This window comes from Lampetra planeri, chromosome 61, assembly GCF_965212315.1.
Source record: "Lampetra planeri chromosome 61, kcLamPlan1.2.h2, whole genome shotgun sequence".
In the NCBI taxonomy this organism is placed as follows: Eukaryota; Metazoa; Chordata; class Hyperoartia; order Petromyzontiformes; family Petromyzontidae; genus Lampetra; species Lampetra planeri.
This window is the reverse complement of record NC_136167.1, coordinates 3493284-3517054: the sequence shown is the minus strand read 5'-3', so window position 1 is coordinate 3517054 and position 23771 is coordinate 3493284. Positions and strand designations below refer to the sequence as shown.

At 52.9% G+C, this 23771-nt stretch overlaps 1 protein-coding gene across 1 annotated transcript; it reads right to left on the bottom strand.

Moving 5' to 3' along the window:
- Nucleotides 1-249: 249 nt before the first annotated feature.
- C61H6orf136 (chromosome 61 C6orf136 homolog) lies at nucleotides 250-23014 on the bottom strand. The gene is made up of 8 exons (XM_078619038.1): nucleotides 22799-23014; nucleotides 18965-19115; nucleotides 16188-16255; nucleotides 12579-13316; nucleotides 12226-12314; nucleotides 11470-11670; nucleotides 10088-10157; nucleotides 250-8108 (listed from the first exon to the last, which is right to left on the bottom strand). Exons 1-8 carry the CDS (start codon nucleotides 22901-22903, stop codon nucleotides 7902-7904), a joined length of 1629 nt encoding a protein of 542 aa, XP_078475164.1. The 5' UTR covers nucleotides 22904-23014; the 3' UTR covers nucleotides 250-7901.
- Between the last annotated feature and the right edge of the window lie 757 nt (nucleotides 23015-23771).

Here is a 23771-nt window from a genome sequence, read left to right as displayed (position 1 = left end):
TTCCCCCCGCCTCGTCCTGGCCCTGTGGCCTGCAGGTGCTGTTCACTACTCGTTGTTCACGCATGGGGGCGCACTGGGAGCGAAGGATGAAATTCGCCTCTAGACAATTGTACACGATTAGAATTGTTACACTCATCTATCACACACTTCGATAATCGTGCTGTTTGTTGCTGGCTGCTGCCTTTCCATGGCCTCTGCTCAGACCACAGCACACAGGCACACCCATTCACACAGACGCCGGAGAAGCGGTCAATTCACGAGTCATTTATAGCCAGCAATTAAATAACGAGTACCACAACAGTAGCAGCGGTGATAATGTTGGTAATCGTTGTTGGTGGTAATGGTTGATGGTAATGGTTGTTGATGCTGGTGTTGGTGGGAATGGATGTTGATGGTGGTGTTGGTGGTAATTGTGTGATGGTTATTAATGATGGTGTTGGTGGTTGTTGATCGTGGTGGTATTGGTGGTGATGGTAAGCCTGTGAACATTAGGTGCCCTAAACCAACACTTGACCGGCGATAATGGTTCATCACAAACAAAACCTCAACACATTTCATGTCGATCGCAGTCCGTGGCCTTCAAAGGTTAATGACCCTTCTTCATCGCACATTTTACGTGCCATGAAAAGGTGCCATTGCCCAAAACGTCGCATATATTGTTGACCTTTTCGGGCCACTGTGCTTTTGTTGTTATTGACACTGAACGTGTCGAGTCATTGTTTTGTCTGTGCAGCACCAGATGCCAAATCTCAACGGAGGTGGTGCGTGGTAGAAGGCTCCACGCGCCGCGACTCCACCATGACCCCTGATGCCAATGCCCAGCTGGAGTTTGTTTTGCCACCCAGCCCCAGGTCCTCGTTCTGGTGATGTAGTATGTGTGTTTATTTTGTCCAAGGATAACCACCCAGCAAACCGAACACGAACATTACGACTAACGCGAACCAACCAGCCACTAACCCTCATCAGCCAACCAACCACTAGCCCTAACCCTCACCAACCACTAGCCCCAACCCTCAATAGCCCTAACCCTCACTCGCCCGAGCCCTCACTTGCCAACCAGCCACGAGCCCCAACCTTCAACCACTATCCCTAGCCCTCACTAGCTATCCAACCACGAGCTCGAACCTTCACCAGCCAACCAGCCATAACGAGTCAACCCGGCTTGACGAAGTGGCTTGTGAACACGGGCGACCTGTTAGATCCCAGCTGTGACGGACATCCGTGATGAGTGATAAATATATAGACCTGTCACGTGCCTCCCGTAAGACGACTTAGCCTCAAATGAGTACCTGACATGGCGTGTAAACATCAGCATTGGGGAAACGAAGGCGGCTGGCCGTGATTGCTCGTCCCACCACCATCCTTGTGCGCAGTGACGGCTTTAATAGGTGCTCGCAAATAGCAATTGCTCCAACGGTGCGTGTATTCTACGGAGGGGATCTGTGTGTGTACAGCATGAGTGGGTGCTCGCCACCCTTGTGTACCGTGCCGGCCTTCATAGGTGATACTCGCCAACAGCACTCTTGCCCCCTATAGTTAAGGCTATATAGGCGATCTTTGCCTTACGTGTGTACGTGTGATACGTATGCGCGCGCGTGTGCATATTTGTACATACAGTGCACAACAAACAAAAACGACCGGTGTGTAAACAAATCTCTCTCGATTGTAAAAGCGACGGCAAGACACGGACCACTGCCTCCACACAGCCGCGCATCTCCCCCGCCTCGTGGAGCGTTCATCCGGCACGCGCCGGGCGGCTCCCCCGCTCCTCGCGGGGCACCGCACGGGGCCCTCTCGTGCCCAACCACCGAGTCCACTCGGCTGTGACGCAACCCGCAGGTCCCTGGCAAAGGCGCAACCCTGCAATGTCCTGCTCACGGCCACTGCTGCCGGGTCTTCACTGGAGAGAGCTCAGGAGCGCCCCCACCGGGAGGTATATTTTGGCCTACTCTTCCACGCTGGCCAGATCTCTTGGGACGAAGCGGGGGGAGTGCCGCCCGCGCGTTACTCCCATCGCACACGGCCTGCCGACCGACCGGTGTGAAAAACGTCCACACCGCTGGGTGCGTAGAGGCGGTGGCGATGGATTTGATAAACTCGCAGGGCCACCGTTTCAACTGCCGCGTGTCGACACGGACAAACAAACGCGGCGTGCGGCCCCAGTTTCGTGAAGCGGTGGTGTAGACCTCGTGTGGCGGTAGGGCTGCGTGAAACGAAGCGGCGGGTCTGGCCCCACGGCCTATACAGGTTCCTCACCCCGGATTTAGATCTACGAGAACTCGTCCGCGTCCGACCCTCCCAAGGCTCGCGGCCAAACGCGCAACGGCCGACTCCGCGCGAACGTAACAGCTTCTTCCTACTTGGGGGTGCGAAGGCTCGCAGGCACCCCCTGACACATTCCTAAACCGGGGGGGAAGAGATTGGGGGGGGGGGGGTGCAGTTTTGCATCACCTTCGGTCACGGAGAGCTCCAGAACCTCTCTCGGCGTTCATGTCGGGCAGGGGTGGGAAACCTTTTTTCTGCCAAGGGCCATTTGGATATTTATAACATCATTCGCGGGCCACACAAAATTATCAACTTAAAAATTAGCCTGTTATATTTGATCAAATATTTAATTAACTCACCCCTAATGTGATGGCTGGAACTGCTTCTCTTTGGTGAGGCGAGTGATGTTAGCTGGTATTGATGATGTTGCTGCTACTCGCAACTGCTTTTCCAGGTTTGCTCCTGGATTTATTGAATTTCGAGTCCCGCCTGCGGTTGCCTTGGCATGGCCACACCAATGATTTCGCGGGCCTTGTACGGCCCGCGGGCCGGACGTTCCCCACCCCTGATGTAGGGAGTGTTGTTGTTGTTTTGGCCGTAGCCCCGTCCCGTAGACGACTACCTCCGTGCGTAGGCTTCACGGAGCCACCCTCCCTCTGCGACGGCTCGAGCAGCGGGTGGCGCAGCGACTCGCTTCAAGGTCACAAACGGCAACCTGGGCCTCTGGGTGACCTCGGTAAACCCGTTAATATGCGCACACGGATCCACGTGTCACGCGTCTGGCCTTTCTCGGCGCGACTACAAGAGACCCCAGGCCGCGTCTTCGCTAAGGCTGTCCACCTCGTCCCGTCCGGTCTGTGTCAGGCAGTCAGCCTAGCGGCCCGGATGGTGGTGGTCGAGCTTGTAGTGATGATAGTTGGGGTATCTGTGGTGGCCATGACGACGGTGGTCATGATGATTGTAATCATCATGATGGTAGTGATGGCGGGGGTAGTTGTGGTGGTGGCAGTGATGATGGTGGTATTGGTAATGATCATGATAGTCGTGATGATGGTGGTAGTGATGGTGACAATTGTAGCAATGATGGTGGTAGTGATTGTGGTGGTGGTAGAAATTATGAGTGACGGCGGTGGTGATGATCGTGAAGACATTGGTGGTGGCGCTGGTGGCGGCACTGGCGGTGATGGTCAGATGATGGTGGTAGTGATGGTGGTGGTAAGTGACGATGATTGATGATGGTGTTGGGAGCGACAATGAGTGATGATGGGATTGTTGATGGTGTTGGTAGCGCAGTGGCCGTAGTCATCGTCACGCTCGATCATGACCGTCCGCTCACTGTCACGACTCCTCCAATTACAAACGCTCGGATCAATGGGGCCTTTGTTGCCACCCGTATCAAGCCGATAAAACATTAATAGGCTTCATCCTTCCAGCAATAACACAGGCGTTAAGATGTTCAAACACCAAAAAGACATCCATACGTTTTTTTTTAAACCTCTATTATGGATATTGGTTACCAAAGCCTACGTGTTAAACTGACCAAATAGACACCAATTGCAAGGCATCAAGTCTGCATTAACCACACATCACGCTTGTGGTAAAACATGCTCCGATGATAATCATGTATGCATTGTCCTTGACACCAGACAGCCTCCTCTATGGTCCTGTCTCACCACCAGTGTTTGACCAGAGAACACCACCAAAAGGCGACCAACACAAAAGTCACCGCAAATGTCACAGCATTAATAGTTCGGGTGGCACATTTGGGACCCTTTTTGTCGGTATCAAGAGGAACGGGTGGCACGGTGGCTAGATGTTAACTACCTCGCCTGGTATACAGGAGGTCGTAGGTTCGATCCCGACCCGACGCCTGCTGCTGTGTATTTGGAATTTGCATGTCTCTCGCTCTCCCTGTGGTCGTGTGGATTTTTCTCCGGGTCCTCTGGGTTTTCCCTCCACATTCAGAATCAACATCACGCATTGAGAGTATATTGCTGCTATATATTTCCACATGATGATGATAAGCCAATTCGTTGAGCTATCATTTGTGACAGCCAGGTCGCTTCTGAAAAAGACCCACATAGCTCAGTAAGGCCTTAACCTGGTAAAATTTAAATTGTTTTAGTTTAGTTATGAACATCTTAACACCTGTTCGTCAGAAACACTCGGCTGGCTGAACAGTTTACACCACGAACGTTCATGAGCGACGTTCACACGGAGGGCGCTCCACCGCACCGTGCGCCACAGCCACCACCCACCCGTGTGTATTTATTATTTACAAACGGTACCCCACGTAGCCACAGACAACACTGAACCTCGACACACACACGCACGCGCTCGTGCGTGCGTGCATGCGCGCGGGCCGGGCCCGGAACAACTTCCGATGGCTGCCAAGGCGCTACAACTTAATGCTGTCAGAGGGTAGATCATGGTCAAGTGGCCATCCTGGCGAGGGACAGCCAGTCAGGTCATCAACTCCGATCTTCTCGGGGATTGTTGGCTCCGTGTATCCGACGTGGCCATTGAGGACCCGATGAGAGAGATCGACCTAACGCTTGGATCACTGGAGTGCTGGGTCAGTATTTCTCTCTCTCTCTGACACAATCACCAACAAGGCCATTGCAAATCTCAAAATAGACACTTTGGACCTCGGGTTTGAACCCAGGATATGTGGTGCCAGTTAAATAATCTGAAACAGAATCACCGACATGGAAATTGTGAATCTCAATACATAGACAACCACAGGGCCCAAGGGTTAGAACCCTGGATATCAGTGGTGCCAGTTCAATCATCTGATACGGAATCACCGACATGGCCATTGTGAACCCGGCATCTCTAGGCGTCTCCGACCACGGCCGTTAAACGAAGCCCCAGTCCATGATCACGAGGGGACCCCGCGCGTCATTCCCGACAACATTGCCAATGGCTTTAACGTCCATCGCTAAAAAACACACAACACGGTGCAAGTCGCAAAAGGGGCAAAAACAAAATAACACCGCCACGCAACACGCTTGTAAAATAAACGCGCCCTCGCGAGTCAGTTGAGCATCGCCGGGCCGGCCTTCCTCTCATCACCGAACCGCACGGCTCGCATGCTTCCCTGCGGCAGCTTCGTCGACCTCTGAGCGAACAGAAGGCGGGGGGATTCATCTCAGTCGCGTCCGGTCCTGGGTCGACTGACTCCAAAAATATTTTACACATCCTGCAACCTCCCAACGTCCAGTATTTTTTGTGCGTTTAGTTTGTTGTCCTTTCCCCCCGCACCTCCGCTTAGCACGGTTGGTGGCTACGTACGTCGGTGCGAAAGAAGTTCAACATTCATACAAACATATCCTGTGTCTGGGGGGTGGGGGTCACCACCTGCGGTCAAGTGACGCCTGCACTCCCAACTACCATACCAGCAACCCCGAACGCATCTCCACGCCTGGCGTGTACCCCCGGCTGACAAGTCTGAGACCCCACCCCGGGTCCGACCACTCGCCCCCGTCAACTGTCATGATTCCTTGTCGCGATTCGATTCAAGAGCATTGCAGTGAATGCTATGGCGGCCTATAGCGGTTGGAGGGAGGGAGGGGGGGGTCACGATGAAAATCGATTACCTACACCTGTGTGCGATACCCCGTGCGCCTTGTGAACTTAATCAATCACTGATTATAATTTATGCATCTACATAAACGTGCGCACACGCACACCTTCGCCTGACCCGGTACATTGTTGTGGGCCGCAAGCACCAGGTGAAGGGGAGTGGAGTCAGCTGGGTAACGTGGAGGTTGGAAAGAATCGAGACCAAAGGGGGAAATGGAAAAGTAAGGGAGAAACTGGAGCATTGGGTCAGGAGAGGTGAGGATGGATCGGAAGGGGCTACACGAAGACCTCGACGCTGCCGATGCCCCACGGAACAGAGGAGCAGCGTCCATTTACACGGCGGGCGACGGGGAGAGGGGGACAATTCAGAATGATGTTGACCATTCATAGAATCCGCGTGGTTTACGGGAGGCTTTAAGCTTGGAGATATATAGATGAGAGGGGATTCAGAGTGGGGGTGACCACACGGAAGCCGCGGGGTTTGCGGGAGGCTTGAGCCGATTTAGATTGTAAAGTGACAATGCAAGAGCTGCGCTGCGATTGGCCGTTACCAGGTCACATGGCTTTTGTCGCCTCCCGTCAGGGGCAGCCGTGTCTCTACAGGACATCGGAGCGGTGGGCAGGCGGGCGAGTGGGTAGGTCGAGAGTTTCGAATCCTGGTTGACTCAGCCCATCCCTCACTCTGGGGTGGATAAAATTATCTACAACTTTGTGGAGAAGTCATCGTTTTTTTCTCTCCCCTCCCTGTGAATGGATTTGCGCCCGCCATGAGAATGTGGAATTTTCCATCAAAGCCTCAAAGCTCATTTAAGCAGAAAATCACTTTGCCCCTTTTTTAAATTTAGGATCACGACACTGGCAACGCTATTTTATCTTTCAAGGAAACTAACTTCACGATTTTACATTCATTCATAAACGTCGGCCTCCCATGACACGTTCAACTTGTTAATTTTCCACAGCTTAAGCAGGCCGCAAATCCTCGCCTCAACATCCTGCTTGGCTCGAGTGAGCTCCCTGGGTTGTGGCATCCAAGCAAGAGGGTAGGGCGGAGGGGGGGCGACAGGCACCTCGGCCTAAATCAGTCCTGCAACATTAACGATTAAATAAAAGGTGCACATAGCCTGGCGCTATCGGCTGCGGCTACCAGTGACCCGGCAAATATTCAGCCATAAATAACGTTCTGGTCACAAGTCACTCGTGGCTGCGCCTCAACTCAGCGTATGACGTACAAAATTAAGATCCTCAGTTTTAACCTCCATAGTTCTGGAGCAGGTGTTGTTAGCGAGTACCTATTAAGGCGGTCTGCACAGTGCTCAAAGAGTCTGGCTAACACCACCCACCTTCCTTTCACCAGTTCCGATGTTGAAAACCGGTTCCGATGTTGACAACCAATACCATTCAAGAACTGATTCACGTTTTAATATTGTGGTGAATGGTAGCGCCTCTGGTGGCTGCAGGAACCCAAGCGGGCCCACCGTACATGAACTTGTACGATTGGGAAAAATATTTTGACGCATGTGACACGAGGCAGCATACGAGTGTATGTGTTGTACTTGTGTGCCGAGTAGATCATTATGGGGAGCGGTAGTGTAGCCGATTCGCTGATAGCGCGCTGTACTATGAACCCGGTGACCTGATTTCGATTCCCACTCACGGCCAATACCAGTGATGATTATCTTTAACCGGTCCTGGGCCTCCCCTAGGTTGACTCAGCTTCAAATGAGTATCCGGTGCGGTGTGTAAATACATTGCGAAACAAAGACGGTCAGGCGTGGTGTTCATAGATGCTCTCTAACAGCACTTGCCCCAACAGTCTGTTCAGGCTATATGGGGGTCTTTGTGTGTCACGTGCACGTATGTGTGTGCGCGCATATGTGTGTGCGCACGCATATGTGTGCGCGCGCATATGTGTGCGCGCGCGTCTATGAGTGAGTGCGCACGTGTGTGTGCGCGCGTATGTGTGCACGTATGTGTGTGTGTGCACGTGTGCGAGTGTATGAGCGAGTGCGCACGTGTGTGCGCCCGCGAGAGGAAGCCGGTGACCGCTGCGCTCATGAGTGTCCGGCGCTGGCACAGGATGGCGGTGGAGAGGAGGAGGAGGAACAGCAGACGGAGGGACAGGAAGGGCCGCGAGTGAGCGGCGCCAGAAGCGGGGTCAGGAAGCTGAGTGCCGGCCGCTCTTCCTGCAGCCCCAGCGCCCCCAGCACCCCCAGAGTGAGCCCAGTCAGCTTGTGCTCCGTGGGGTTCACCGGCATCAGCTGGGGTGCAGGCACACATACGGACATGTCATCGTGGGCAAAGCCTGCGATGCCACCTCCACCACACCTCCTCCACCACCTCTCCGGACTGAGGAAGAGACACTCAGATCTAGATTTTTTACAAGGCCATAGACTTATCGTATAAAGACTCATTGATTCACACGAGACCCACAGATTTGGCTTATCAGTCTCCCACCATCTGCTCTTAGGTCTGCTCTTCCCCTCGGTCGCGGGACCCGTGAAGACTGCTCCTATGATACCAGGGCTCACCAATCGACTCTCATCCATCCTGCTCAATCGCATCACTGCCACTCACCCGCCACACTCTTCCTCAACCTCCAAGTTGCTGACACTATCCTCCCCAACCTGCACGTGTCCCACCCAGCGCAAACAGTGTTTTGCCGGATCATGTCTACAGCCCTCGTCTGTTTGTTTCTTTCGTACTTCTGCAGTGCTTACCCTAATATATATACACACACCCGTGCACATGCAAAGACCCCCACAGACCCATAGCCTTCACAGACTGTTGGGGCAAGTAGCACCTAGAGAGGCCAGCACAACACACTAAGTGGTAGGTGGCCATGCTTACTACACACCACACCTGGTTCTCATTTAAGATCGAGTCGACCTAGAGGAGGCCCAGGACCGGTTCAGATAATCATGACTGATATTGGCCGTGAGCGGGATCGAACTCGGGTCCCTGGGTGCGTAGCGCAGCATGCAAACTAGGCCTCGGAAAGGTTGGGTAATTTACCCTTTTTACCGGGTAAAAGGGTAAAGGTGGCGCCATGCCAAGGGGTAAGGTAAAGGGTAGGGTAAAGGTAGCGCAAAGTATTTACCAATACCTTGTTAACCGCTCGCTAAAAGCTCCGTGGCGCAGTCCGTGGCCTCCATTTAAAATTGGAATCATCGAGAGTATTCTAGACTAGCTTTACTACCCGGCTTCGCCCGCGACTTGGATTCTTGTCTTGGATTAATACACGGCCTACGCGGAGGGTGGGGAGGGGGGATGCGTGACGTCAGCAGGAACACTGCGTGACGCTGCCACATGCGGGTGACATCACAGATGTGACGTCACCGCTCACTTGCCGTGCAAAATAAATGCATTATTGCGCCCCCCCCCCTCCCCAAAATATAAAAGTCTAATTTTATACTTTTTACATTGTGTACAGTCTGGAAGCTGCCCACATGTCAAATTTCAAGTTTGTTGCATGTCGGGAAGTATGCTAAACATTTCGAACAGACACACATTCACAAATTTCCCTTTTATATCTATAGAGGAATAAAGCGCTCTACCTAACATTTACCTGTTATAAATCTTTTTTATGTGTAGTACCCCAGTAATTACCCTGTAATCGGGTAATTTGTATGGGGTAAGGGTAAAAGGTAGGGTAGAGTGATTGTATTGTGGTAAGGTAAAAGGTAGGGTAAAGATAGGCTCGTTGTTTTTACCTTTTACCTTACCTTGCCGAGGCCTAATGCTAACCACTACAATACTGCCCCCCCACACACACTACTACACAACAGACAAAGATCCCCCTCTATCCTTGAACACTGTTGGGGCAAGTGCTGTTAGCGAGCACTTATGGCTAGAACGGTTTACGAGGGAGTGGGTGGCCAGTACCACGCCAGACCGCCTTTGTCTCCCTAGTGGCCATGTTTACGCATCACACCAGGTACTCATTTGAGGCAGAGTCGACCTAGGGGAGGTCCAGGACCAGTTCAGATAATCATCACTGGTGTTGTGGCCGTGAGCGGGAACCGAACCCGGGTCGTCGGATTCGTAGCGCGGCGCGCAAACCGCTACACTACCGCTCCCCACACACACACAACTACACATACACAGGGGAGGGAGGGAGGACACGGGGAGAAGACGGGAGGCGTAGGCAGAGGAGGATGGAGGCAATAGGCAGAGCGAGTGAGAGCGAGGGAGAGCGAGTGAGAGCGAGCGAGGCTGGCCATTGCAAACTCGTCCTCACCTTGGCCACCTTGTGGCAGTGTATGAGTCCGTCTGGCCCCACGTAGAAGGTGGAGTGTGCATCATAGTACCTGCGCGTCACACAGCAATGGATAAAAAAACAATAAAATGGGAGTACACCGCGAGCGTGGCGAGGGGCGCAATCCTTCCCCTAGCGACGGGCTGACGGTGACGTAGGAAGGCGCCACCGCGGCAGTGAGACGCAGGCTGCGGTGGTTCCGTGGTTAGAGGGTGATGATTGTTGCCCGCTGCTGCTGCTGCGTGCGATCCCAACCGAGTGATTTGCGGAGTCATTTTTACAATTTGGCACGATGGCCAAGCGTTCTTTTAGGATCTGTAACCTATGCGGACTCCTTTGTTGCCACCGGTAACAAGATAATGAATAAAAATAATCGGCTTTAACGTTTTCCGGCAAGAATACAGGTGTTAAAATGTTAAAATACACAGTCCCGTATATTAAACTGCCCTACCCGAGCCATTAATGCTTTGCGTCGTGTTTGTGCCGTTTGGCCTTCTCTGGTCATTAAGGAGGCCGTCTATGGTGTCGGTCAATTGGTTCCAAGGACAATGCGTCCATTATTATCAAATCACATTTGTTTGCATGTTTTACCAGAAGCATGCAGGCTCGATGCCTTGCGATGGGTGTTTATTTGGCGTCTGAATCTTAAACACCTCCTATATTCTTGCCGGGGGCTATATAAAGCTCCTTTCGGGATCCGCTGACGTCCGCTGTAGGGTGAAGCGGGCGGCGTGCGGGCATCTCGCGGTAAACGGCGCGACGGCGGCATGAACCGGGACGGCCTGCCGGAGTCAAACCGTGAAACCTCCGCAACGAGCAGCGAACGCGCCACCGTTGGGGTCATCGCCCCAAGCAACGAGAACAACACAACCGCCGACGTCACGTCGATGTTACGTTGGCGACGCAATGTCGACGTGACGTCGCCAGCACAACCCTCATCGTGTGCGACCTCACGTCACCATCCTCACCCTCTTGCGCCAGCTCGTTAGCTTTGACTATAAACTATTTTTCATTTTACCAAGTAATGCCCACCGAGCTATGTAGCTCTTTTTCAGAAGTGACCTGGACCACAAATGATCGCTCAATGAAGTGGCTCATCATGTGGAAATTTATAGCAGGAGCCAAATACTCCGAACCTCCGATTACCAAGGTTGGCTCCGAGCGGTGCGAAACAAGTTCAACATGTACACATACGTAAACGCACGATGATTCTCAATGTGGTGGGAACAACCGGAGGACCCGGAGAGAAACCCACGCGACCACAGGGCGAGAGAGAGAGAGAACACGCGGACTCCAAATAGACAACAAGCATCGTCAAGGTGAGGTCGTTAACATATCGCCGCCCCGTAACGAGCTTCGAGCACCTGTAGAGCGTGGATTTGTCGCGGCGGTAGAACCGCAGCAGGAAGACGTGGAACGGCAACCCCCGCAGGCGCCAGCGCGCCTGCACGCTGGCGCTGTCGTCGTGGCGCGTGAGGCTGAGCACCTCCATTTGGCTGTCCACGAAGTAGAGGGAGGAGAGGAGGTTCAGCAGCGAGAGGGAGAGCTGGTACAGCACCACGCCTCTGCGCAAGGAAGGCACGCACGCAGCACACATAGCCCCATCAATACACACACGGCACCGTCAATACATTCACACAGCGCACACACACGGCACCGTCAATACATTCACACAGCGCACACACACACGGTACCGTCAATATACACACACACACAGCGCACACACACGGTACCGTCAAAACACACACACACAGCGCACACACACGGCACCGTCAATACACACACTGCGCACACACACGGTACCGTCAATACACACACACACACACACAGCGCACACACACGGTACCGTCAATACACACACACACACAGCGCACACACGGTACCGTCAATACACACACACAGCGCACACACATGGTACCGTCAAAAACACACACGGCGTCGTCAACACACACACAGTGCACACACAGCACCGCAAACACACAGGTGCAGTGTTCCTGCATTTTTGAATTCTGCATTTGCGAACGTTTTCAAGAACGTGAACCCCTCACAGATAGAGACGGGGGTTTAACGTACGCACAGCACGCACACGACAGAGGGGAGAGATCTGGTGTCACCCCCACCTCGTCTTGAGACGGAGGAACTCGACAATGAAGACGACGTTTGACGAGTAGAGTTTGAAGTTGTGCCTCTTCATGAAGAAGTGGGGCAGCTGCAGGTGACACCAGGGCAATCCACCATTAACCACGGAAAACCATGGGCAAGCATTGGCACCCACGGACACCCACGGTTAACACACGGGCAACCCACAACCGCGGGCAATTGTAGAGCCCTGCCCGAGCGCGTCGCAACATTTACAGCAACACGACTCCCCGCCCCACTGCTTACCCTCCCCCCCCTTCACCCTTGCCCAAACACTACAATCTGGAGAGGACAACGTCGCCCAAGGCTCCTTTTCCCCCTCCCCTTCCCCCACCTCGTGCTGCAGGGCGCTGTGCACGTTGATGAGGTGCTCCTGCATGTCCCCGCCGCGGCCTCCCCCGGCACGGCCGCTCCGTGCCGACGACCCCCGCGGCGCTGTCGCGGCAGCAAAGCTCAGCCGGTGGCGGCTGTGGTCGCCAGCACAGCTCCCGGCGCAGTCGGCAAAGTCGGTGAAATCGGGGAAACCCAGCTCTACAACGCCGTACGGCGAGGGGCCGTATCCGTTGCCGGCGGCGAGCAAAGCCGGGCGAGAAGAGTCGAGTTCTGAGCCACTTGGCGTCAGCTCGAGATGGAGAGGGGCGGCTGCCCCCGCGGCCGTGACCGCCAGCGAGTGCCGGGAGTCGTCGCGAGCGGAGAGCGCCGATCGACGATGCCGCGGGGACGTGGGGGGTGGCGCCACCTCGGCGGGGTTGCCCCCCGACGGAAATTCCATCCGGGCCACCGGTCCTCGCCGCGGCTCTTCCGGCGTCAATACCACGGGCGGGCACGGCGACACTTTCGACGCCGGGCCGGGCGGTCCGTGCCAGAAGCCGTCCACAGCCTTCAGCGCACCGTCCCGCCGCGGACCGTCGAGGGAACGGGTCATTGGGTGGCCCGGTGGCCCCGCGCAGTCGAGGCTGTGGCGCACCGCGATGTCATCCCGCTGGCTCCCGTCCACGGCCATGAAGGGGCCCAACAACATCCACTCGAGGGGAGCGGACATGCCGGGCGACATCAAGGCCATCGCCTCCTTCTGTGCGTACACACAGCGTTACACACACACAGAGCGTTACACACACACACACAGCGTTACGCACGCACGCACACACAGCGTTACGCACGCACGCACACACACACAGCGTTACGCACGCACGCACGCACACACACACAGCGTTACGCACGCACGCACACACACAGCGTTACGCACGCACACACACAGCGTTACGCACGCACACACACAGCGTTACGCACGCACACACACAGCGTTACGCACGCACACACACAGCGTTACGCACGCACACACACAGCGTTACGCACGCACACACACAGCGTTACGCACGCACACACACAGCGTTACGCACGCACACACACACACACAGCGTTACGCACGCACACACACACACACAGCGTTACGTACGCACACACACACACACAGCGTTACGCACGCACACACACACACAGCGTTACGCACGCACGCAAACACACACACAGCGTTACGCACGCACACAAACACACACACAGCGTTACGCACGCACACAGACACAGCGTTACGCACGCACACAGACACAGCGTTACGCACGCACACAGACACAGCGTTACGCACACACACAGACACAGCGTTACGCACGCACACAGACACAGCGCTACGCACGCACACAGACACAGCGTTATGCACGCACACAGACACAGCGTTACGCACACACACACAGACGCAGCGTTACGCACACACACATAGCGTTACACACACACACAGACACAGCGTTACGCACACACACACAGCGTTACGCACACACACACACACAGTGTTACGCACGCACACAGACACAGCGTTACGCACGCACACAGACACAGCGTTACGCACGCACAGACACAGCGTTACACACACACACACAGACACAGCGTTGCGCACACACAGCGTTACACACACACACACAGACACAGCGTTACACACAGACACAGCGTTACACACAGACACAGCGTTACACACACAGCGTTACGCACACAGCGTTACGCACACAGCGTTACGCACACACACAGCGTTACGCACACACACAGCGTTACGCACACACCCACACAGCGTTTCACACACACACAGGGACAACCGCCATTAGATGGCGGTGACGTCACAACGGCGCTTGTGCCAGGCTATGTGGCAGGAGGTCACGGGACAGACCCAGCAGGTGCCATGGGTTGACTGACTGAGATGACTGGCTGATGCACAACCTGTGCCCCCTACTGTGCCAACTTTGTGTTTTAGCCGCCCAGCGCTCCGCTCATTGTTTTGAGCGTCACTCCTCTGCCCTCCGTTGTTGCACACACGGTTATACACAGCAACACACACAGCACATACAGTTACACACACAGTTACATAAATACTGTTCATACACACGGCACAGACACAGCGCGCACACACACAAAGGCAAAAAAAATCCCCCGTCCAGCCTTAACAGACTGTTGGGGCAAGTGCTGTTAGCACGAGGCCAGCACGGTACACGAGGGGGTGGGTCGCTAGCACTTTGCCCGGCCACCTTTGTTTCCCCAGTGGCAATGTTTACACATCGCACTTGGCATTCATTTTTTAGGTTAGGTCGACCTAGGGGAGGCACAGGACCGCTTCAGATATTCGTCATTGGTGTTGCCGTGAGCGGGAATCGAACTCTGGTCATCTGGATTGTAGTGCAGCGGGCTAACCACTCCACACCCGCTTCCCAATTACACACAAAACAAAGACCCCGGTATAGCCTGAATAGGCTGTTGGGGCAAGTGCTGTTAGCGAGCACCTATGAAGGCCTTTACGGCACACGAGGGGATGGGTGGCAACGACCACGCCCGCCTTTGTCTCCCAAGTGGCGACGTTTATACACCGCACCAGGTACCCATTTGAGGCATAGTCGACGTTGGGGAGGCCCAGGACCAGTTTGAACTTCGTTCGCGGGGTTCGTAGTGCAGTGAACTTCCCACTAACTCCACCACTCCCCACACGCACACACAGCACCGACATATACACGCAGTTACATACGTACACACCTTCACGCGCACACATACAGATGTGGCTGCGTCCGTAGGGTGGCTGTGTGGGGTGTCTGTCGTGTGGTTTTGTAGCATCTGTGTCGTGTGTCTGCTTGGTTTGTGTGCACTGTGTACGCGAGTGGTTTGTCTGTGGAGTAAGCATAGCGTGCATATGTGGTGCGTGATGAGTGGTGTGTATGCTTAGTGTGTGGTGTGTGTGTGTTTTTGTGTGCACGAGTGGTGTGTGTGGTGTGCGTGCGATTTGTGTGTGTGGTGTACGCGAGTTGGGTGTATGCATCGTGTGTGCGTGTATGGTTTGTGTGGTGTGCATGTATGGTTTGTGTGGTGTGCGTGTATGGTTTGTGTGGTGTGCGTGTATGGTTTGTGTGGTGTGCGTGCGTCGTGTGCCTGAGGGCTGTGTGAGTGGTGTGTATGCGTTATCGTTCCCAGGTATGTGACGTATCTGTTCAGTATGTGCGAGTGGTGTGCACGAGTGGTATGTCTCTGTGGTGTGTACGCTTCGTGTATGTGTAGTGTTCCTAGTTGTGTGATGTGATGTATCTCTGGTGTGTGCCGTGTCCCCGTGGTGTAGATGTATGTGTGTGTTGTAGTCTTGTCGTCTGTGTGTGGTGTGTGTGTGCTGTGTGTGGTGTGTGTGTGTGGTGTGTGCCGTGTCCCTGTGGTGTAGATGTATGCGTAGTGTGGCCTTGAGGATCTGTGTGTGGTGTGTGTGGTGTGTGTGGTGTGCGTGTGTGGTGTGCGTGCGTGGTGTGCGTGTGGTGTGCGTGTGGTGTGTGTGTGCGTGGGGTGTATGGCGTATCTGCATGCTTAGGGTGGTCTTGTTGTCTTTGTATGCGTGTGGTGTGCCCATTGTTTGGGGCCGGCTGGATCTCACCGGTACGGGCCGGGTGATGAAGTCAGGTGATCGGCTCATTTCTAGGGACCAGCACAGCAGGGGCCTCACTGCAGCAAACACAGGCACACAAACCCTGCTGTGATGATCTCAAACACTCCCTTTGTTCTGGCACAGCAGCCTCCATCTGCAGCTCACTGGAGGGGCTTAACCAGTACCAAGAATAATTAATCAAGATGCACTGATACATTGCTGAATTACTATCCCCCAGACACTTCCATGATAAACAATTAACTCTGGTTAAAGGTCCCTTGCAACTGTGTGTTTACTGTGCGTAATAAACCATTGTGGGCCATGCTGACCACCTCCTATTAGCACGGTTGGCTACATACAGTGCAAAAGAAGTTCAACATACAGATGGGTGGTCTCCGGTCTGATTTAAATTGGTTCCACAACGACGACCTTTGTACAATGTCACCATGGATCCATTTCCGACGCAGAAATTCATTTTACGTCGCGTTTTCCGACACGACATGACTCCGAACGCATTTGAACAGCCGCGCTGGTTACCGACGTGAATTGCCGTGGAGATTTTTGTTCCTCGAGCTTTTCTGTGGATGTCTGGCTATTAAACCCGCTAAAATATGCCAATAAATGGCAAAAAAAAACACATCGGCAAGTGATGTTTCTACTGTTTCTCCTGTCTATGGGAAAATGGGGCCCGATTAACAGTAACTTTAGGACGAGGTTTCCAGGAATGCATGCATTGTATTTACTTATTCCTGCATTGTAATTACTACGACGCCTGTTTACAGATTTACATATTAAAAGCCTCACGAGTCTTACGACTCTTTATTAGGAGGGTCCTGCCGGGTTTTGGTGGGGGGGGGCGAAGATTGCTAGAGGGGTGCCTCGGTGGCGAGATGTTAACAACCTCGCCTGGCATGCAGGAGGTTGTGGGTTCGACCCCGACCCTGACGCCTGCTGTATACTTGGAGTTTGCGTGTCTCTCTCCTCGTGGTCGCGTGGATTTTTCTCCGGGTCCTCAATTTTTTTCCCTCCACATTTAGAAACATGCGTTTAGAGTATTTGGCTGCTATAAATTTCCCTGTCATAAGCCACTTCGTTGGGCAATCATTTGTGGCCAGGTCGCTTCTGAAAAAGAGCAATATAGCTCAGTGGGCCTTAGCTGTTAAAATTTAAATTACAGTAGACCCCTCTAAAGTACAGGAAGTACATGTTAGAGGCTTAATTCATTCCGATAGCACAAACAAAAATACTTTGATATTTAAACAATGGATATTAATTAAAATATACTAACAACATTAAAATAAACATGGTTAATCAATGCATTAATTAATATTTACTGTACCTACAACAACCCGTCGTAAACAGGGAAATGGTCGGTAAGCGAACACGTTGTGCTCTATGGAGGCTCGTCTTTAAGCCATTAGCCGTTAACAGGGGTGGTCGTTAAGAGGGGTTCTACTGTAGTTAAAATAGTTAGTTATAACTCCGACTTGTAACACGCAGCCCAGCCGCACTTAGGCATTAAGAGGAACCGCAGCACAAGTTGGAACAGGCGGACACGCGATGAGCCAGCACCAGCAATTTGCCTCAGTTCTGCTGTCCTCTCTATATTAAGGTGTTATCGGCCAACCAAGTGTTTGTATATTGTGAAAAAACCCTCGCGTGCAAGTGGGAAACACTCGATCCACACAGAGAGACCAGGTGGAGTACACACTTTTGCTGTACCGCCTTCTCCAGGGTACAGCTCCTCCTCCTTGACGTCCACGGGCAGAAGGGAGTTTCGCAACATCTGTGCAGCAATCCACCAAGCCCTAGCTGCCGATGCCTTCACAACTGCTGGATCACAGGCAGCCACGCCACGTGTGGCAGCGTAGCCTCCACACTGCTGGATTCCAATGGGAGTATTTTTTCACATGACTGCAACGGCACGATTGTGGTTCGTGATAAAATATAGCATTGAGGACTGTGGGGAGAGCGGATTGGTGGCTCTGCACGTGGCCTGAAATGCGGCACTTTGAAGGCAGCAAGGGTTGGTGGATCGCACACTAACGTCATGAACATTCCTACTCGTGGGCGCTGGGAAGGAGCCATACCCTGGCTCGCCAAGAGAAGGCAGTACAGCAAACATGTGGACTCTGCCTGCCCCATCCGAATGGGATATAGTGTTTCCCCCTCGCATGTGTGGGCTTCCAGTTTCTTCCCACACATGTAAACACTCATTGATTGGCCTATAACACCTTAATATATAGAGGACTACAGAGCTTGGACAACTGTTGGTGGCACCACGCTCCCCGCATGGCTGCTGCCTTCCCAGCTCGCCTGCGGTTCCTACCCACTCATTGAGTCGTTATCTCTCTCTAAGAGAGCGAGCAAACACTGTGCGGTGCGCCATGGCGGCTAGATGTCAACGTCCTCGCCTGGTATACAGGAGACTGTGGGTTCCATCCCTACTCTGACGCCTGTATATTTGGAGTTTGTATCTCTCTCTCTCCCCCCGTGGTCACGTGGAGTTTTCTCCAGGTCTTTTGGTTTTACCCTCCAGATTAAGAATCAATGTCACTGCGTTTTCAAGAATATTTCCACACTTCGTTGAGCTATCATTTGTGATGGTCAGGGTCGCTTCTGAAAGAGCGCTATACAGCTCAGTGGGGCCTTACCTGGTGAAATAAAACCTAGTTTATATAAATCGATTCAACTTGGTTGTTCCATGTGGTCGACGCAACTTGGAGGCTGCGTGAGGCTGTGTGGGGCTGTATAGGACTGCCCGTGTCTGTGCGGTGAGCACTCACGCTCGGGTCTCTCGGGAAGGCAGCGGAGGCCCCGAGGGCAGCCATGGGGGAAGCTGGGCAGGGCAATGGGGGCAGCAAGACGTCGGGGGGGTGGGCCCAGTTGACGCCCCCCCCACGGCCCAGCGCCAAACCATCGCACCGAGACAAACGCCTGCGGGAACACGATGATAGGTTACACACCTCTGATTAGCGTGCTTGGCTACGTATGGTGCGAAAGAAGTTCAACATACATACAAGTAGCAGCACTACACCCTTGGCCAGCCACCGTTGTCTCCCGAGTGGCAATGTTTACCCATCGCACCAGGTACTCATTTGAGGCCGAGTAGACCTAGTGGAGGCCCAGGACTGGTTCAGATAATCGTCACTGGCATTGGCCATGAGTGGGAGTTAAACACGGGCCAAAGGGTTCATAGCGCAGAACGCTAACTGCTACAACTACCTCTAGCCCACCCTATCACACACAAACAAATATATATGGTTAATTTTTATTAGCCATTTGCTTTTGTTATATAATATATACAAAGCAATATAAAACAAGTACAGTAAGCACAAATGAAACCACCAAAAACACAATCCAATTCTGGATTGCACGTCCAATCCCGCAGCACTTCAGCAGTAGTCACTGTGCAGTGTAGAACGACACGGGGACTGCCCTGGCCCGTGTGGCATTTCTGCGCGGTTTGGAAACTCCGCAGCTAACCGTTAGGGGCCATCCATTTAGTACGTACGCATGGAGGGGAAGGGGGGTTAACCAAAATGTGTACGCTTGCGTATGGGGGGGGTCTACTGACAATGTACGTGGGCCACTGGGTTCACGCATAGGAAACGGGGGGGGGGGGGGGTGAAGCCTCGATCATAATTTGCCTACATTGGCCTTCAAATTAGTTAGATAGTCCGCCGGTGGACTATCTGATTGCTTAAACACGTTAATATTATGAATCCTTGACCGCTTCTGCGTGGATTAAATATTGGCCGTTCTATAGGATTGGGGGGTGCGCCAAACGTGCGGGGGGGGGGGGTCAAGTTGTGACAGATTTTTGCGTTCCTACTAAGTAGATGGCCCCTTAACAGTCATTAAATCAAAAAACACTGCGCTCTTAAAAAAGCATACATTATATTCTTGGCTCTTTTGGTAAAGTCACGGAGATAGGTTAAAAGAGAGTAATCAAAAATAATAGAAAACTACGATGTTTCGATCACAACGCGAGTGGTCGTCTTCAGGGAAAAGGTTTTTTCCTGAAAAAGGTTTTTTCCTGAAGGTTCAAAGTTTTATCCCTGAAGACGACCACTTGCGTTACGATCGAAACGTCGTAGTTTTGTTATTTTTTATTTTCTTTGAACCTATCTACGTAAGAATAGGTTTTCCCCTTTTTTCTGGCAACAAAACTGGTGTTAAGATGTTAAAACACCAAACTGAAATCTTTGACAAGGAATCATGTCTGCATTAACCACAATACTTGTGGTCAGAATGCAAACCATACAAACTTACTCTGATAATATATGCATTTTCTTTTAAACTGTTTCAAAGAAAATGCATATATTATCAGAGTACGTTTTTGTTTGCAAAAAACCTATTCTCATATTTTGGTACTGGCAGAGGAGAGCCCATGATCTTACACGTGACTTTACTGAAAGACCCACGAATATGAATTCCTGCAGTCACGAAAGCTTTCAGTCAAGATTTAAGCATTAGTCGACGTTTCGGAGGAATGGCCCTCATTCAAAGCACAAACATAGCACAGGGCACACACAGGGAGTGGATAACAAAAGTTGGAGGGTTGCACAGGGCTATACCTAAGAAATGAAACTGAACAGTCATCACGCCTCTGCATGCGGCTCCTTTCTTGAGTTTGTTTAAATGTTTTACATTGTTAGGGCCCCAAAAAAGCCCGATGTACATCCGCCCACGTGGTCTTAAGGATGAACTGGAACTGGACTCTGGGCGTGACTCTCAGATGCCCCCCCTAGACTCCCCCCCACTGTGCAACCTCTTACGTGTTTTATCCGTCCTGTGGCTTTGCATTTAAATGAGCATTCACATTCCCAACGCCACGTGTTGTGCGTGCCATTGTCTATGCGTTCATTCAAATAACCTCACTCTTCCACGTACTATTCACGTGTGCATATCCTCTATATGCGTGCACGCTCTTTTCTCCACCCGACAAACCTGACCCGCATTCAGATGAACAATTTGCGCTGGCCTTTAACATTCAGGCCGGCTAAGATACCACGATCCATTCCGGGTTTAACCAAACTGGATCGTGTGAGGAGATCGCACAACCTTGAAACATCCGGACAGTGTCTACGCTAAACGATTTATTTGTATTATACCAGGTAAGGCCCAACTGAACTATTTAGCTCTTTTTCAGAAGCGACCAGGCCACAAATGATACTTCAACGAAGCGGCTTCTCATCACTTGTAAACGTGTAGCAGCCAAACTCTAAACGCGTGATGTTGATTCTAAATATGTGGAGGGAAAAACGGGAGCTCATTACAGTGAGATCATCACCCAAGTCACGTGCATGTATACATGCATGCCCTGTCTCTTGCTTGTGAAAACGTGGACCCTCTTGTTACATTCAGCTTAGCAGGTCTATCCTGGTCTCTTGAGTTATCTGGTTAAATAAAATACTTGGATGCCTGAGTTCAAAGGTTGTCTGGTTTCCTTTCACAAGAGGCCAGACCAGCAGCATCCATCACTCATCGAATTTAATGCCAAAATTCCCCACTGCGGTTAATAAACCAGCCAGGGTCACCTGTATCTTTTGAGTTATGTGGCTGCGAGACATTTCCACGCGATGATGATGAAGCCACTTCTCGTCGCGCTATCATTTGTGATATAACCAGGTCGCGTCTGAAAAATATCTATATAGCTCACTGAGCCTTTACAGGTAAAATAAAAAAATCGCATCTGTTCCGTACAAAATACATTGTCTCTGCGCTGTGAAGGCCATTGCATTTCAGGGCATTGCTAACGTATCGATTTTGTTTTATGTTCGTGATTAAAATAATAATTATGGTAAATAACGTTAACAATTCACGTTATTTACCCAGCAAAGCCTCGCTTAGTCTCAAGGCTGTTGTGCTCATGAGGGTGCTGCTAACACTGCGATATTTGTCCAAGGTGCACGTCGGGGTCTGTAGGCCGTTGGGGGCTGTTCGCGAGCTGATACAGCGCCTTTGTATCTCCAGTAACAGGAAACCGTTTAAGGTTGAGCCAGCTGATGGGAGACCCAGGACCACGTTAAATATTCTCCACGTCAGATGTTAACCGTGAACGGGAATCAAACTCGGGCCCGTTGAGCCCGTTGAGCTCCTAGAGCAGTGTGCTAACTGCCCACACTTCACAGCGCAATAGCCCGAGCCTATAACACCTCCTGGTATTCCCGGGCAGTTTTTCCCAAGCATCAACCACGATCTATCCACTGCTGGCTGAAGGCCTGCCCACCCCGCCACCAGTCTTCACGGTCCAGCGCTGTTATCACGATACATTTCACCCCCCCCCCCCCACCAGCACCAACACTGACCTCGCCGCTCCGTCTCAGCGGCTTCCGTCCCTTTCGGTCGCATTTACCCGAGCACTTAGCCAGGCTCAACCCCGCTTAGCTTGCGAGATCGTGGCGAGATCAAATTTTAATTTACTCGGAAATAATTCGAGCTCCGAGCCCGTGACCTCGTTCACCTTCCCCGGCAGCCAAGGCCTAACCAAGAGCCGAGGCGTCGACCTCGCCTGGATTCCCTACCGGGATCGGGGCGCCTAGGCCCGTGGGGAGGTGAGGGTGAGGGGGGGGGGGTTTGAGTGATACGGGGGTCGGGGTGGTGGTCATCCTCACCGGCGTCTGATCGCGGTCCTGCTTGGCCAGGGCCCGCAGCTTTAGCCTTCTTCCCGCGGCCAGGCAGGGCGAGGCGAGGAGGCGCTCGTAGACGTAGGGCGACATGCTCGGCGGTTGCGTCCCGCGAACTCACGCACGCGATGCCGCCGCCTTCATCGCGGTCTCTGCACTTTACGAGCAACGTGCAACGCGATTGGCTGGGAGAATCCCCCGCAGTGAGCCGAGACGTAGCTTCTTTAACCCCCCCCCCGCGCCATCTTAGGTAGGGATGAGGGGGAGTACGTAGTGAAAGAATGGGGGCGGGTGGCCATCTTAAGTAAGGACCGACGCGATTGGCTGTGAGACCTCCGTCAAGGCGGAGAGACGCGCGCTTTCAATAAGATAAAATGAATCCGCGACGGAATTCATGATAAATTATGTTAATGTAGAAAAGGAAGCCAATCAGCGGGCGCGTGTGGCTTGATGCGCCATCTTAGGTGAGTGGCAGTGCGGAGGACGCCCAAAGGGAACGTTGGATAGCCATTTTAGGTAGGGGTGAGTTTGATGTGGTTCGTGGAGCGATTCTCAACTGGGGGGTTAACGACGCGGACCCCCTCTGGGGGTCACGTGGCAACGTCCCAGGGGTATGTGGGGGTCACGTGGCAACGTCCCAGGGGTACGTGGGGGTCACGTGGCAACGTCCCAGGGGGTACGTGGGGGTCACGTGGCAATGTTCCAGGGGTATGTGGGGGTCACGTGGCAACGTCCCAGGGGTATGTGGGGGTCACGTGGCAATGTTCCAGGGGTACGTGGGGGTCACGTGGCAATGTTCCAGGGGTACGTGGGGGTCACGTGGCAATGTCCCAGGGGTACGTGGGGGTCACGTGGCAACGTCCCAGGGGGTACGTGGGGGTCACGTGGCAATGTTCCAGGGGTATGTGGGGGTCACGTGGCAACGTCCCAGGGGTATGTGGGGGTCACGTGGCAATGTTCC